We start from the raw sequence: 16,024 nt of genomic DNA on the forward strand, positions 1-16,024 counted from the left end.
ATATTATATCTATCAAACACTTTAGTGTATTTGTTTAAATATTTTACCCTGCACCAGAAGTGGCGGGTAAGAAAAGAGACAATGTTGTAGTCTTGTGTACCAGGTATATTCATGAAAATATAAACTTTCTTGCAGACACACCCAACAATACTGAAAAGCAACTGAAGCAATGTTGTAATGATTTGTTTTCTTGGTTATCGTACTTATGATAAATAACGGTCTTTGATCATAAAATGTTTCAAAACACTTTTATTAACCTCGGAACAAAAACTGTTTGAAATTTAAAGACAAAATTCATATCCATGTAATCATTTGAAAATTATTTTTTACCTAATATTGCCACTTTAAGTTTCATATGAAATCACATGGGCTAAGTGTCTTAGGAAGGTTTATTTTGGATTGGGATGGAATTAAGCCATTTTTGCTATTCTTTCACTTACCCAAATAACATATTTTAAGGGAAAGCAACAGTAAAGTTAAAACATTGTTTTTAATAGTGTGTATTCCTTATTTCTTTTCTATTTCGACCTTTTTCACTGTCATGAAATATTTAAGGTATTTTTGACAGAAGTGTTCCATGTAAATCATATCTCACAATACAGATAGAGAATTAAAACTTTTCAAAATTTAAGTGTTTTACTCAAAAATGTATTCACTGCCATATCTCAATAGCTTGACAAGGGAAGTAACTCTTAACAGCGAAAAACTTATTTCTGTTGCTTCATCTTTTAAGTTTTATAAAAAATTGAAAACCAAGTTAAAAGATGTAAGGGGGAACAATTCTTTGCAATTATAACTGAAGCAGTGGTACCCTTTAAGACCCTATGACTATGTATTCTTATCATTTTGAGAACCTTACAAGTAAACCAAGCCTTTAATAATTTAACCAAGCCTTTAATAATGTCGCCAGTAATAGTATCAGCTGATGTTTTTGAACATGACTCATTTGTATTCTGAATTACTTTTCTATTTCAACCTCGTGATCATTTTTTTACAGAACAATATGATCATTGAAGATTGATCAATTTTCTAAAATAGGGATTACATAGAAAATTGTCTAAAGGCCAAGAGTGCTCCAGACTATCTAAAATTAACACTGAAGGAGAAAACACACTGAACTTCATATTACGGTAACAACATTTAATTTAGCTACATACACATTTTGTGTTTCAATTAATGATACATAAAAAATATGACTTTTTTACATGAAAACATTTACACATCTGTACTGTTGAAGATTGTTTATGTTGAAATCTGAACCAGTGGATTGGAGATACTGCATCTTCATTGTCACTATGTTATAAGTATGATCTTGTTCCTTCCCATCACCCATTTCTGAAAGAAAGAAAATTGATTGAACAGTTTATAGAGTATCTTACTGGTTAAGCATAGTTATTTCTTGCACTTTAAAATCAGACTACAAATATGAAAGTTTCCAGTTGAAGTCTGCATGAACGGAAAACATTGTACTTCTAAACCAAATACCTGAAGGATTTTAAAATAGATTTAGAGCTTATATTGCTTGTCTTTTATACAAGAAACTTACCATATTAGCTCATGAACAGCTCATGAACAGCTCATGAACAGATGTGAAGGACAAAACTAGAAATATGCTTTATGTTGTTCATTGTCGGGAAAACTTGGTACCAGGTAGGTAAGACCAAATAAATATAAAAATCTGGTTAAACCAACAGATAATACAAACCAGTTGTTTATACAAAACCATAGGAAGACATGTCTGGTAAAATCATACAATAATATAATACATAGACAAGTCTGGTAAAACCGGTAATATATAGGGTAGTTACAATACATACACCAGTCATCGGGTAATATTTACATTCTGTATGCTTAGACCCATTGACAAAAATTACATTCATAAATGCATAACACAGGTGTTCATAGAATCTCAGCACGTGGGAACTGATAGTAACCTGATCACACTGCGTAGTAATACACTACAAAAACTACTCACTCGGCACGACCGACCTAGATGCTTAATTCTTACATCTTAAAATATTATTGAACTGTGCTTTGTAAAATATCCACGTATTCACGTGTCCTGTGCTACAAATAAACATTGAATATGGAACTACATTTTGTTGTGTTATTGTTGTTGACGGTTGCTAAGATATCTCACGATAGTGTCACATTTCCCCGCGAAAAAACACTGTTCTCGCCACTGCGTTGCACCCGTGTATAAGCAGGAACAAACCCTGTTTATTTGTTTTATTCGTTGTTATATCGATCCACTGAAAGGATTCGTCAATGTAAATATAAGGAATGATATTTATTTTTTCAACATTTATGAGGTCATAAAAGTTGAAAAAATAAAAATCATTCCTTAAATACCAGTCGATAAAAGACGGACAAGTCAGGAAACTAGACATCACTATTGTGAAATAAATTTGCTTTTTGTTGGTGTTTCTTAAGCAAAACTTACCATAACATACTATCCAATAAAGTTGATAACAACTAAGTGTAAAATAACATGAGCAAAAACGAAGTCGGCAAATGCTCTTTCTGGACCAATTCCTGTGAAGTCGTGTTTATTCTGTGGATTCACTTGTAGCCGCAAACATACTGAAAATAAAAAGAACAATGTCACAATAGAGAAAAGGTATGTCCACAAATGAAATCACTTAAGACAATGCCTCCCTCCCTATTACAATCACTCAAATAATTTCTACATTCATTGGAGACGAAGCAGTCTTCAGTATATTGTATCATTTCTATTGTATGCCAGTTAGTATGTGGGTCCCATACAGAACAGACACACTGACTCTATATAAGTTTTTACAAGGGAGATATATGCGTACTGTTTCAGTTAAGATTATATTTGAATGTTCCTTCTAAGGAAGCTTTAAGCTTTATGCTTTAGAGCATATCATATATCTTCAATATGAAATTCCCACTTTAGGTTTGATCTTGGACCTCGACCAGTGCCAACGCTTTCCCAACCCATCCCCACTGCCTCAATACATCTTACTAAAGCTGGTAGACTCTCGTCTTACCAAAGTCATATTACTGTCTTTTAGGTGGGGAATGGCCCCACCACTTGGCTGCCAGTGCATATTATTTTTCTTTTTCCCCTTCCCTCATGTCCACATGTGTGCTATGTGCACTTATTATATGCCTACCCTTTTTCTGATCAGTGATGTTTGTTATTTATGAAATTCTTCAACAATTTATTATTATGTTATAAATTATATATAAAGATTGACATAAAACTATTTACATGCCAAGGACACCTTAAAGTTGCAACAAATGCAATTTCAAACATGAGAAATATCTGGGAGTCACCTGACCCAGGGTTATTTATTGCTGCGTTGTTTTGCCCTAAAAATATCTTTCATGGTCACTTTTTCAAGCCTGTTTAGTTGAGTGTAGAGACCAGATCTCCAAACAGCACATATATATACCTCTACCTGAAGTTTACCTAAACACAATTGTCTGAGAAATATAACAAGAATTACGCGTAATTATATGTGTCGCCTGTCCCGCTTTGTCAATATAATAAGCATTTGACATGGTACATAAGGAAACGGACCTAAACGCAAAATCATAACATTGATTTTTTTAAAGTCAAGGAATTTCAGGTTTTTATTCGAAAAAGAGCAGAAATCTGTTATATGTTTTCAGAGTAGTAGGCTCTACTACCCATGATACATGTATGATTGAGGTTTGGTTGGTCTAGCTCTTATACTTTGTCAGAAAGAGCCTAATATGCAAGAGCTAAACGCAAAACTTTAACGTTGAGTTTTTTTCTAAGTCCAGAAATTTGAGTTTTTTAGCAAAAAAATACAGAAATCGTTAAAATGCTAGTAAAGAGTGTAATGCATTCAGCTATACATCCCATGGTACACCTATGACCCAAGTTTGGTTGCTCTAGCATTTATACTTTGTCAGAAACAGCCTAATATGTAAGACCTAATGCAAAACCTTTACGTTGAGGTTTTTTCCCCCCCAAGTCCAGAAATTTGAGGTTTTTACCAAAAAAAAGCAGAAATCAATGAAATGTTTTCATTGCAGTAGGCTCCACTACCCATGCTACATCTATGATCGCTGTTTTGTTGGTGTAGCTTTGTCAGAAACAGAGCTAAACGCAAAACATTAACATTGTTGACGCCGCCGTCAGAAAAGCAGCGCCTACATTTGTATGTGTCTTTCCGACATCCGTCGTAGGCGACACAAAAATGATGTTAATAAATTTAAAATCATACATTAGGGTGTAACAACACTGAGATAAGTGGATTTAGGGTGAAACCTGTAGTGCAAATGGGATTTGGGGAAAGACATAGCTTCCCAAGAACTGCCTAGTAAGCAAGTGATTGGGCAGCCCCACCGAAATTACTTGACTGTCTGCCATTTCTAAGGTGGGATGGGTGGGGGGTTGTTTGGTTTACTGGCAGTGATAGCTTTTAAATGCAACCAATTGATTGTCAACACCGACCAGATTAATCCTATGCGGATTGCCCCATAACATATAACTTTTGGGATGGGGGGGGGGGGGGGGGGGGGGCGGGGGTAACTGGCAGTGATTGCTTTTAAAAGCAACCAATTGATTGGGCAACACCTACCAGATTAATCCTATGCGGATTGCCCCATATATAACATAACACTTCATTAGCTTACTGGAGCTATTTATCATGGAGCAAACCAGGGTGGAGGACAATAGTATAAAAGTAGTTGTTTCCATAAGTATCTTATATATCAGTGAGGCACACGGTAACGCTTTAACTTGGGATATGGATGGATACATCCCCCTCCAATTTATGTCATGTTATATATTATTTTACAACGCATTCGCGTATGCCTATTGTCTAGTATATGCAGTTTTAGTTTCAAAATGTGTTCAGTACCTCCTAAAACGAATGAACCGACGGTTGAGATGAAACCCGACAGGAAAGAGTTAAAAGGAAACGTTCCAACCAGCGCACAGTACATGAACTGGATGACGCCTGTCAGCAGGATGTAGAACAGGTATGAATCTACAATCTTCAATTTTTTCGGAGTACTGTTTATATACTCATCTGTGAATTTCTTCACCACGGAAAATAAACTCTCAGGCATTTTGTAGAGTAAAAATCAACGTGGCAAACAAACACCGGTGGATTTAACAGGAAGTGAATGACACAAAGTAATTACCGGAGTAGGACAAATATTGCCGGTTAACGGATATACAGCATACATTGATGAAATAAAAATATATATTATTCTTAACATTGTGATAAATGAATTTTTCAATGTTTTGTAGTGGGAGCAGAAAAATGCATAGCCATACCGGGATTCGAACCTAGAACCCTCCGAACTCTGTGTGTTTCTCGCCGTCTTGTTTTATTCTTTTCTAGTCTTTTCTAGACGCTTTGCATTGGAATATTTAATTACAGTCATTACATTTTGTTTGTACAGTTGTTCAATTATCTAATGATTCAGATAATTTTATTTACTTTATCATAGTTATTCATAGGTAAAACATATTGATCTTATTTCAATAGGTTTGCCAATTTCCACCGTTTACCTTTACATTGGCGGATCCTGTATCTTCACCATTTTCCTCAGTTTTGGTTTAAAATTATTCGTAGAACGCCAATGTTCGATGTCTTCCGATACAATCACAGGTTCTAGCCTCGTAATATACTATAGTATAGATGTATTGACAGACGAGGCTAGTACCTGTGATACAATTATATATTTTATCTCACAATTGTTAATAAATGATAGCAGAGACGTATATACTCTGGTATGTAATAATCTTTACAATTTTTTCCTACACTTTCTTTGCAATCTTGAAGTCGTCGTAGCATGGATATTGAATTCAGAGAAAGTGTTTTTTATTCTGCCCACACAACTCCAACAACCCAGGTGGAGTATAAATTGGTCTGGGTGGATGTAGTGAGGTGGCACTAGAAAAAGGAGGGTGAAAGGTAGCGGAACTTCCGTTGGAAGCACGGTCCCATTACAAACAGAACACATGACATCTCCAGCACACACGCAGACATACACACATAGGGAGATATCAGCCAGGAGGCATAGGACTAGTAGCTATTCCGTCTTTGCGTATTGCAGAGTTATCTTCTCTTGGGAGCAGGTCTTGATTGTTACGTCATTGGTTTGTGCGAGAAAATTAAGTTGTTTTCTCAAAAATCGATGACGTTACTCTCACAAACAAGTGACGTAACAATCAATACCTGCCCCCAAGAGAAGATAACTCTGCAATACGCAGTCTTTTCTAGACGCTTTGCATTGGAATATTTAATTACAGTCATTACATTTTGTTTGTACAGTTGTTAAATTATCTAATGATTCAGATAATTTTATTTACTTTATCATAGTTATTCATAGGTAAAACATATTGATCTTATTTCAATAGGTTTGCCAATTTCCAACGTTTACCTTTACATTGGCGGATCCTGTATCTTCACCATTTTCCTCAGTTTTGGTTTAAAATTATTCGTAGAGAGGAGTCGTTTCTGTTGATATTTGATCCAAATTTGTGATATTACCTTTAGATTTTCCAACTCAAACTGGAATTTCAATGCCTATATCTGCTTGTACAATAGATTGAAAATAGTTTCAGCTAATGCAACAAAATTAACAATTACTTGAAAAAGTTTATACGTATAGCGATGGGAGACGTGACAGTCTCTAACCTGCTATGTCTAACATGCTAAACACATTTAAATTAAAAACAGAGACATCAGTGGCGGATCCAGAGACCTATCTGGGGGGGTTTCCAAATTTCCTGGGGGGGTTTCCACATGGGGAAAAATTGAGGAAAATGGTGAAAATACATGATTTTTAAAGAAAATTCTCAGGGTGGGGGGGTTTCCTGAAGCCCAGAAAACCCCTCTGGATCCGCCACTGTACATCCTTCATGGATTGGCATATCAGCTCAAACCATTTGTTTAAACATTATGCCTAGCGTTACAACTCTCATTATCATGTTTACTCTATGATTTTTTCAAATGGCATTTGTTTCTTTCGGATCAAAATATTAATATATGATATTATGTACAAATGTACAGTACGTGCTTCGCTCTCTCGGGGATGTGTACACATCCCTGGCTCTCTTAAGGCCATGCCTGAGTCATATTATTAGAAGGAAATCCCATCTGAAATAGAGGAAAATCTTCAAAAACCTTGGTCTAGATTTTTTTTGGACACAGAAATAAGGTCCGCCCAGAGACATATTAAGGCAGTAGTATATACGTCTCTGGTCCGCCACTGCTGCTTATCGTCATATCCTAAGAACCTGTCAGTAGCAGGCGATGTAATATTGACGGATTTGCCGGCCGACTCCGTCTCTAAATTTCGTTTTACCTTACTTTGGTCATTTACTATTTTATACTAGTAAATATAAGAAACACAGCAATACAGATACTAAAATATGCGACATAAATAATTTGCAACTTATTTAATAATAAATATGAAAATCATCAAATAACGGAATGTATCGTGAGACTGAGATATCTCACCATGTGACTTTCTCTGGCGTACAACCAGATCACGTGATCGGCCTTTTCGCCATCATGAACATGGACTACAACGAGACAGATATCAAAGTTTGCACATGATGTAAGTAAAAACACATGATGAACATCCCAAGATTATCAAGGAATAGTTTAAATTATATATTTCAATAATACTTGCCGATGTGCTAAAGGAAAAACGACGTTCAGTTATTGTCTGATTTCATCGCTGAGAAGAGCAGACCGAAATTCCCGCTTGCATGCTGCAAGATGCCGTGTACAAAATAGCATGGCAACATATACTATTGTGTCGGTTGCACTGGCTGGATTTATTTGAATGATATTTCCAGCAGTTGGGCCTGTCATCATATCAATACACATGCTTTAATGTAATTGAAAATGTCGTCATTTGTATCTAATAATCGGTAATAAAGTTGACAGTTCACACTGGAAATTTAAACTTGACATTGTGTATTGCATTACATCGCTACTGTTGATGTGCATGTTCTATTAACACATTCACACATTAAATTCTTAACAATCGTTTAAAAATTGAGTACTTAACAATAGGTCAATATCTATTTCATCATAATCTAATTTGCATTTTACAGTGTTGGAAACCTGCAAATAAATCCTATAAGTATGGAGATCTAAAAATATAATTTATAAATACATGTATGCATATCGTGCTTTATGATCGTTACAGCACAACATTTTTACCAGACAAAACTTATTTGGATTGTTTCTCATTTATTTGAATAAAGGTGCATCCACTTCAGCCAGTATAACATTCAGTTTTCAATTCTATTGATAGAGAAATAAAACTTAAAATATGTAACACATTGATAAAACAATAGAAGATTGAACATATAGAAGATATTTGGTGAAATCGTGATGAATATTGCATGATATTTTAATCAATTTCTGGCATCAGATGTAACTGGGTCAATGACCTACTCTGTGAAGTTCAGTTAATTATAAGTTTCACAGTTTATAGAGCTAGATATCTGTTAAAGTAAAAAAAAAACGAAAACCCCCCAAAAAATTCATAAACATGTATTATTTTACTGTGATCGAGAAAATTAATCTATTCCAATGTAACCAATCATTGGACGGTCATTTTCAAATATTCATCGGAGTTGTCCAATCCCCAATGATATCATCTACAACATGATCAGACATGATTTTCGTTACTATTGTACATGTACTATTCCGAGTTTGGTTATGTACTTCTATGGATAAGCTACATTGTAAGTCATTCCTTAGATCTATACCATTGTAACAGGAGAGGAAACATTTATGGCTCAGAACTCTAGATGGACGCTGTACCATTTGAGCTACCTGGTTGCCGGAAATCATCCCAGTCCATACTCATAAAACATAAGAGGCCGCTGGTCAGCCTTTTTTCTATCGGATATAATATACACGGCGCCTGTCATAGAACTGGGTACTCCAACAGTGTTGGAGATACTTTCACTACAAAGTACAAGTAGTAGTATCTCGCTGTGTAAACCTCTAACACTGTTGGAGTACCCAGTCCAGTGCCATTACATTCCACCCTCCTTAAAAATCTAAGCCCGAAGACACACAAAACCCTATACTACCTTCCACAAGTATATAATTTCGTTGGGCATCAGATATAACAGGAAAGCAAAATTGCACAGCTAGACCAAGATTTGAACCAGAGACCTATCAAACTTGAGATGGACACTTCATATACCAACAAATGCAGTTGATCTCATGATTAACCAAGGGGATGGCAATCCACCTAGAGAATGCTGTCTTCTCTTCCTGTCTATGTTTTATATATATATATATTTATATTTAGAGACGCTATCTCTGTCTTTTGTTCTATTTTTTATAAACAGTCTCCTGATGAATGGGGAATCAACCCGAGAAAGGCCTAGAGACGCTATCTCTGTCTTTTGTTCTATTTTTTTATATTTAATTCCAACACAAGGACTTCTCACTGTTTTCTTTATATTTATATATATATTATAAAAAGAAAAATTTTCAACAAGTCTTTAGTACTTTCATCTCTTCTAGGAGAATCTTCAGACATATATATATATATATATATATATATATGTAACAGGAAAAAGACAAATGAACCGTCAGATCGGGATTAAAAGCTTTGACCCTTCAAACTCTTGATAGACACTCTACCTATTGAGGTACCTGGTCGCTTACGATCAACCCAGTCCAGGTCTGCTACCTTCCTCCCTCCTTTTTCTAAGTCTTCCCACCTGACAACACAATTATTTACAACTCCAATTATGATATCTCCTTGCTAAGAATTCACCCAGTGCTTGGACCCAGGGTTGGCAAGCTAGCCAATTTTGTAACAGGAGAAAGTGAAATGGAACGTCCAGACCGGGATTCGAACACGGGACCCTCCGAACTCTAGTCGGACGCTCTACCAATTGAGCTACCTTGCTGACGATCGACCCATTCCAGTTCCACTACATATATATTATTTCCCGTCAAATGGTCATTGATCCTACATAATTTATATCATAAAATTACTAGTAACAGTTGTAGAAGAAGGAATAGTTTTCTATATGTCAGCTGTCTAACCACACAAGAAATATTGCAGGGCTTGCACCATTTAATTGCTGAACTGTCATTATCAGTGTTCTAGTTATGATAATTTACCACTAACTATATATAATGGACACAAATTAATTAATACCCCTAATTACATTGGGTAATTTAATTTAGATTTAAAATATTATTTGGTTTAAAAAAGGGGGCCTTTTTATACTGGATATATAAATAAATAAGCAAGTTTTGTAAATACACACATAAGATGAGCAGAAGTACAGAGATGACCATGAGCTGTAATCAATATGAGTGATGTTTTTCAATAACAGTTTTTCTTTGTTTTACAGGGATCCATCCTCAGGTGTGTACAACCCAGATGTCAAGTGAATCGGGGTCCATATCGTAAGCTGTGATGGACTTCAGAGGACTGTCTACCTGAGAACATAACTATGGAGGTGTGCACTCCGCTAAACGATGCCGTGAAACAAAGTGCTACAGGTATAAAAATAAACCCAGATAGCCAACAGTTTTCCCCAAATCAGATGGCCAGTTCAAGGAGTTCCCAAACAATTAAGCAATTGACACCACAATCAGACAGCCGTAAAAGATCTGACAATGGAGACAAAATCTCAGTTACCTTCTCTTCATCAGCATCAGTCATGAATCCTGGAGCAACTCGTCCTAAGTTGCTTGCAGAGTTGACATCTGTGAGAGCTAAACAGTTGGCTGCCCATTCACTTCCCGGTGGGGCAAGTCGGACACTCACCGTGGGACAGGAAAAAGCCGGCAGATCAGAGAGTCCAATCATCATCATTGAAAACATCTCTAAAGTTTTTCCAGTGCCGTTGAATTCTCATGGACAAAAAACTGTGCATAATCTCATACCCAGTGAATCTCAGTTGACATTGAGTAAGAAAGCCACCTCTCAGAGTAGCACTCCAGTGAAAAGGACAACCATTCAGGTCACTTCATCTACTAGTCCTGATCATAATATCAAACACCAAGACGCAGCTCTCACAGACAGCAATCGAACGGCAAAAGAAACATTTAAATGTGAAGAATGTGAATATACCAGTTACAACAAGCATTATTTAAAGCAGCATGTAGACCTTGTCCATCACGCTGACCGACCATTCAAATGTCCCTTCTGTGACTATGCAGGGAAGCGTAGTCATTCTTTGCGGGAACATCTAATAGTTCACTCTAACGAAAGACCCTATGAGTGTACACACTGTAACGCCACGTTTAGAAAGAAAGGCCATCTCACAAACCACACAAAACTCCACCAGAAGACAGTCTTCTGTAACACCTGTCGCAAATCTATCATTCACGCCGAGTTGGAGGCACATGTGAAAACATGTCGTGCTAGGGAAAACGTTTTTGTGTGTGAACTTTGTAGTTTTGTAGCTCCAGATGAAAACGCCATCTTGGAACATATCAAAGTGCATCAATCACAACAGATCTATGTGTGCAGCACGTGTAAACACATGACTAGTGACTTTGAAGCATTTGTTGCACATGCAGAAACACATCAACAGACATCTTCAAATACAGACTCGAGCACTGCAGAACTCAAATCTGCTTCTATTAAGGCAGACCTAAAACAGACTATTCTATCCAAGCGTCCACATGACCTAGAGCAGGGAAAGGAGTCACCTGTGTCTAAAGTTCGACCTGTACCTGCGGCAACTAGTCAGCCTGGTAAACAGGACCTACTACTGAAATGTTCTGAGTGTGGGTTTGTTGCTCCTACTACCACACTAATGAAAAACCACATGTGGACCCATTTACAGAGTATGGAAAACCCTTCCCCATCCTTCAAAGAGGAAGTCACTTCACAGAAACCTGCAATAGAGAGGTTGCCCCCACAGGAAAAGTCAGTGTACAAGTGTGTGGAATGTGACTTCATGTGTGGTGAAGCATACAATTTTGTAGTGCACATGTTGGCACACAAACCTGAACTTCAGCATTCAAATGTCCCGTCGATACCTGTTCCGTCACTACCTGTACAGTCTGCATCATTGCAGTCCATGCCAGTCCAGTCCGTACCATTGCAATCGGTACCAATGCAGGCAGGTCCAGTCCAGCCAGTTCCTGGTCAGTCTGTAACAATGCAGGCAGTTCCAGTCCAGCCAGTTCCTGGTCAGTCTGTAACGTTGCAGGCAGTTCCAGTCAAGCCAGTTTCTGGTCAGTCTGTAACGATGCAGGCAGTTCCAGTCCAGCCAGTTCCTGGTCAGTCTGTAAAAATGCAGGCAGTACCAATGAAGGCAGTACCAGTGCAGTCAGGACTAGTGCCCTCGGTACAAATACAGCAGTTAAAACCTGTTAATACTTCCACGATTGAAAAATTAGTAACTTCTGTCCCCATGACATTAGTTTCCTTTTCAAGTCCTTCATCAGCGAAGTCCTCGTCTGCTACAACACCCTCAGCTTCAGTGCCAGCTACGGTCACATCAACAGGCAAGGAGCCGGCATCCCCTTTTGCCATCAGACAAGATTTGAAGGAAAGCATCCTAGCCAAACAGCAAAAACTACCTGCAATTCAAGACTATTTGATTAAAAGTAAAGATGGAGAGTTACCTCCCTTCGTCCATGACAGGGTGAATGCCCGATACCTGTGCACTATTTGTGGATACTCCTGTGAGTTTCAGAGAACTATAAAAGCTCACATTTGGAAACATTCAGGAAATCAAGACATTGAATACCCCATGTTTCAAAATGGCCCCCTCAGTATTTATGATTCTGCTGTAGAATCTAAATCTTGTTTGAATTTAACACCAAGTTCTGTATTTATGATGGAAAAGGCACAGAAAGCATTAAAGGAAAACACTAAGGAACCCAACACAAAGGTTTCTACCTCCCAGCACACCTCTGTCAGTCCCATTGCTCCTGCCTTGGCCCACCTTTTGGCTGCGAGGGCCATGACTGGACTCACACAGGAAGTGACCTTACCAAAGGTTACAGAGTCTGAGGTTAAATCCCAGTCAGATGTCCAAGATTCCAAGGAGGAAACTGAAATAAATTCAGATTTTATCTCAAAACCAACGGTGAAACCAGCCTCGAAGATTTCTCAAGGGGAGGATGCAGAGACCATACCTTCAGAGACTGACGCAGAATCCAGTCCGACAAAAACATCAGATGTACTTGGTACAGCGAAAGAAAACGAACAAGATGATGATCATCTAACCACTTCTAACACGGCACCTGCTGAAACCGTCAGTGTTGGAAATGATGATGAAGAGCCGATGGATACTACAAGTATGACACAAGAGACATCGGAGGATTCGGTGGATAAGTCAGATGCAGAGAAACAAGATGATACATCTCCAAAAACCTCTGGATCAGCCCAGGGACAAAATGGTGCTAAAAAACGAAAACTGAGTGAATCAAAGTATGACGTGAATGAAATGTTACAGATGGTGAAGCTGTTCTGTGCTGCAGAGGATGTAGAATGTGAGGATGTGGTGGAGCAGGGCAATGTTGTCGTGGAGACGGTGGATTGTGTGGTAAACTTGTCAGGGCTGACCAGTATAAAGAGTCAACAAAGCAGTCCCCGTACATGCTCTGGAATAACAGGGTCTACAGAGGGCGAAATCACTGGTGAAACAGAGCAAGACATGGAGTGTGGTGACTCCGGGTTCATGTCGGATACAAATTCCAGTCAATCACAAGCCACCTCAAAAGTGGAGCATGCCTACATGTCAACAAGATCAAGTTCCAGACAATTGGAAAGATTGAAGAAAAATGTCAGTAATTCTCCTAAATCGAAACACAAGGAGGGCATTGAGCATGCGACAAAAGAAGCAAGTGGGTCAGGGAAACATCAAGAAAAAGTTAGGAAGGATGAGGCACAGAACAGAAACTGTGCAGAAAATGAAGATTTAGAGGAACATGATGAAGAGGAAGAGGACATTCCTCCATCTTCTATGGCAGAATCAGCTGTAACTTTGCTGTCTTTGCTGAAAAAAGGAGCAAACCATAATCCAGCATGTCCATCATCAGCACAGAAAGTGAAGGACGAACAGTCTGAGGTCACCAGGACGAAAGGAGACATTACGAAGGAGAAGAAACCTAAATCTCAGGGCATTTCTTCATCTTTACTTGCTGTTATAGAACAGTTGAGAGAACGGGCACGGACGGAAACAGACTATGATATAGAGTCTGGAAAGAAAGGTACAAAAAAGAAATCACGGAGGCTCTCTGCAGAGGATGAAGGGCCAATGGAGAAGATGGACAATGTGGAGCGTATCGAGGAGGCAGAGGAAGACGAGTCGAGGTTTCGTTGTAAACTCTGTCACTACTCTAACTCCAGTACTTTTGTAATGAAACAGCATATGCGTCTACACAAGACGAAGCGTCCATTTGAGTGTTCACTGTGTGACTTCATGGCGGAATCTAGTGAGGACTTGCAGAACCATATGATAAAACACTGTAAAGTTCGAACGTACCAATGTAAGTTGTGTCCATCTGCATTTAACTACAAGAGTCAACTGCGTGCTCACATGAGAGCACACAATGAAAAAGACGTTTTTGCTTGTGAGGAATGTGACTTTGAAACAGGAAACCCCAATTTACTGAGGAACCACATGAGCAATTGCCATGAAGTCAAGCAATATGTGTGTGAAGTATGTGAGCGGAGATTCGTCTCCAAGCACCAGCTCAGAGTCCATAAGAAAATCATGTGTAACGGAGAAGAAGAAATGCCGTTGATGTTGTGTCCAGATGAAAATGGGAAAGAAACACAGGATCAGAAATCTCACGGAAAGTTCCAAAAACAGGACTTCAGGTGTGCAAAGTGTGATTATGTAACTAACTCATTTGCAAGATTTGGAAATCATATGAAGACACATGAGGAACCAAAGGTTCTGAAATGTGAGCTATGTGACTTTCCAGCTGTGTCCAATCGTAGCCTTAAGTCACACATGAAGCGACACATAAACGACCAGCGGTTTGTGCAGCAGCCACTGGAACAGTACAAGTGTAATCTTTGTGGCTATGTGTGTCACCACCTTCCTTCGCTAAAATCACACATGTGGCGCCATGCTAGTGACCAGAACTACAGCTACGAATTCACAAATGAAGTCATCAATGCAGCCATTGATTATGACAGCCGTCTTGACACCAAAGAATGCTGCGAGGAAGATGTTGCAGAGTTCAATAAAACAATTCGTGAAAAGATGCGGATCCGACTCGCTAGTCAGGGTGTCACCAAAGATGCGGAGAGTCTGTGTGCTGTTTGTTGGGTTACCTTCCGCTGTTGTCAGTGTGGGTTTGAAGTCATCAATAAAGCGCAGCTAAACTTACACATGAAGACACACTCAGATGTTATTCAGTGGACTCTGCAGGTCTCCCAAAACAGTACTACCAGCAGTGGTACAAGTGGGGGGCAAAGTAGTGCTATCACAGTGGACAGTGGGGAAGGCAGCAGCCATGTTAAACAAAGACCTGATAGGAAAGGTCTAGAGATACAATAACAGATCTGATAGACAAGGTTTAGAGATATAATAACATGTATGTCAAGAAAGGTAGAGATACGATAACAAGACTGTTAGGTTTAGAGAAGGAGATAGGAAAGACCTAGAAATTTGATAAAAGATCTGATAGGAAATTAATGGTCTAGAGATCCAATAATGGATCTGATAGGTAAGGTTTAGAGATACGATAATGAAGCTGATGGATAAGGTTTAGAGATACGATAATGGATCTGATAGGTAAGGTTTAAAGATACGATAATGGATCTGATGGGTAAGGTTAAAAGATACGATAATGGATCTGATAGGTAAGGTTTAGAGATACAATAATGGATCTGATGGATAAGGTTTAAAGATACGATAATGGATCTGATAGGTAAGGTCTAGCGATACGATAATGGATCTGATGGATAAGGTTTAAAGATACGATAATGGATCTAATAGGTAAGGTCTAGCGATACGTTAATGGATCTGATAGATAAGATTTAGAGGTACGATAATGGATCTGATAGGAAGGTCTAGAAATACAATAACAGT

The 16,024-nt window shown here is 38.2% G+C and overlaps 1 protein-coding gene across 1 annotated transcript; it reads left to right on the forward strand.

Annotated features, from left to right (window-relative positions):
• Positions 1–7,489: 7,489 nt before the first annotated feature.
• LOC110443745 lies at positions 7,490–16,019 on the forward strand. Its single transcript, XM_021488132.1, has 2 exons — positions 7,490–7,578; positions 10,364–16,019. The coding sequence occupies exon 2, from the start codon at positions 10,466–10,468 to the stop codon at positions 15,488–15,490; it is 5,025 nt and encodes a 1,674-aa protein (XP_021343807.1). The 5' UTR covers positions 7,490–7,578; positions 10,364–10,465; the 3' UTR covers positions 15,491–16,019.
• The last annotated feature ends 5 nt before the right edge of the window (positions 16,020–16,024 follow it).

This window comes from Mizuhopecten yessoensis, unplaced genomic scaffold (assembly GCF_002113885.1).
Source record: "Mizuhopecten yessoensis strain PY_sf001 unplaced genomic scaffold, ASM211388v2 scaffold716359, whole genome shotgun sequence".
NCBI classification, from domain to species: Eukaryota; Metazoa; Mollusca; class Bivalvia; order Pectinida; family Pectinidae; genus Mizuhopecten; species Mizuhopecten yessoensis.

Bases quoted from the DNA above. Each gene is read 5' to 3' on its own strand.
- LOC110443745 (XM_021488132.1), top strand. From the start codon at position 10,466: ATGGAGGTGTGCACTCCGCTAAACGATGCCGTGAAACAAAGTGCTACA.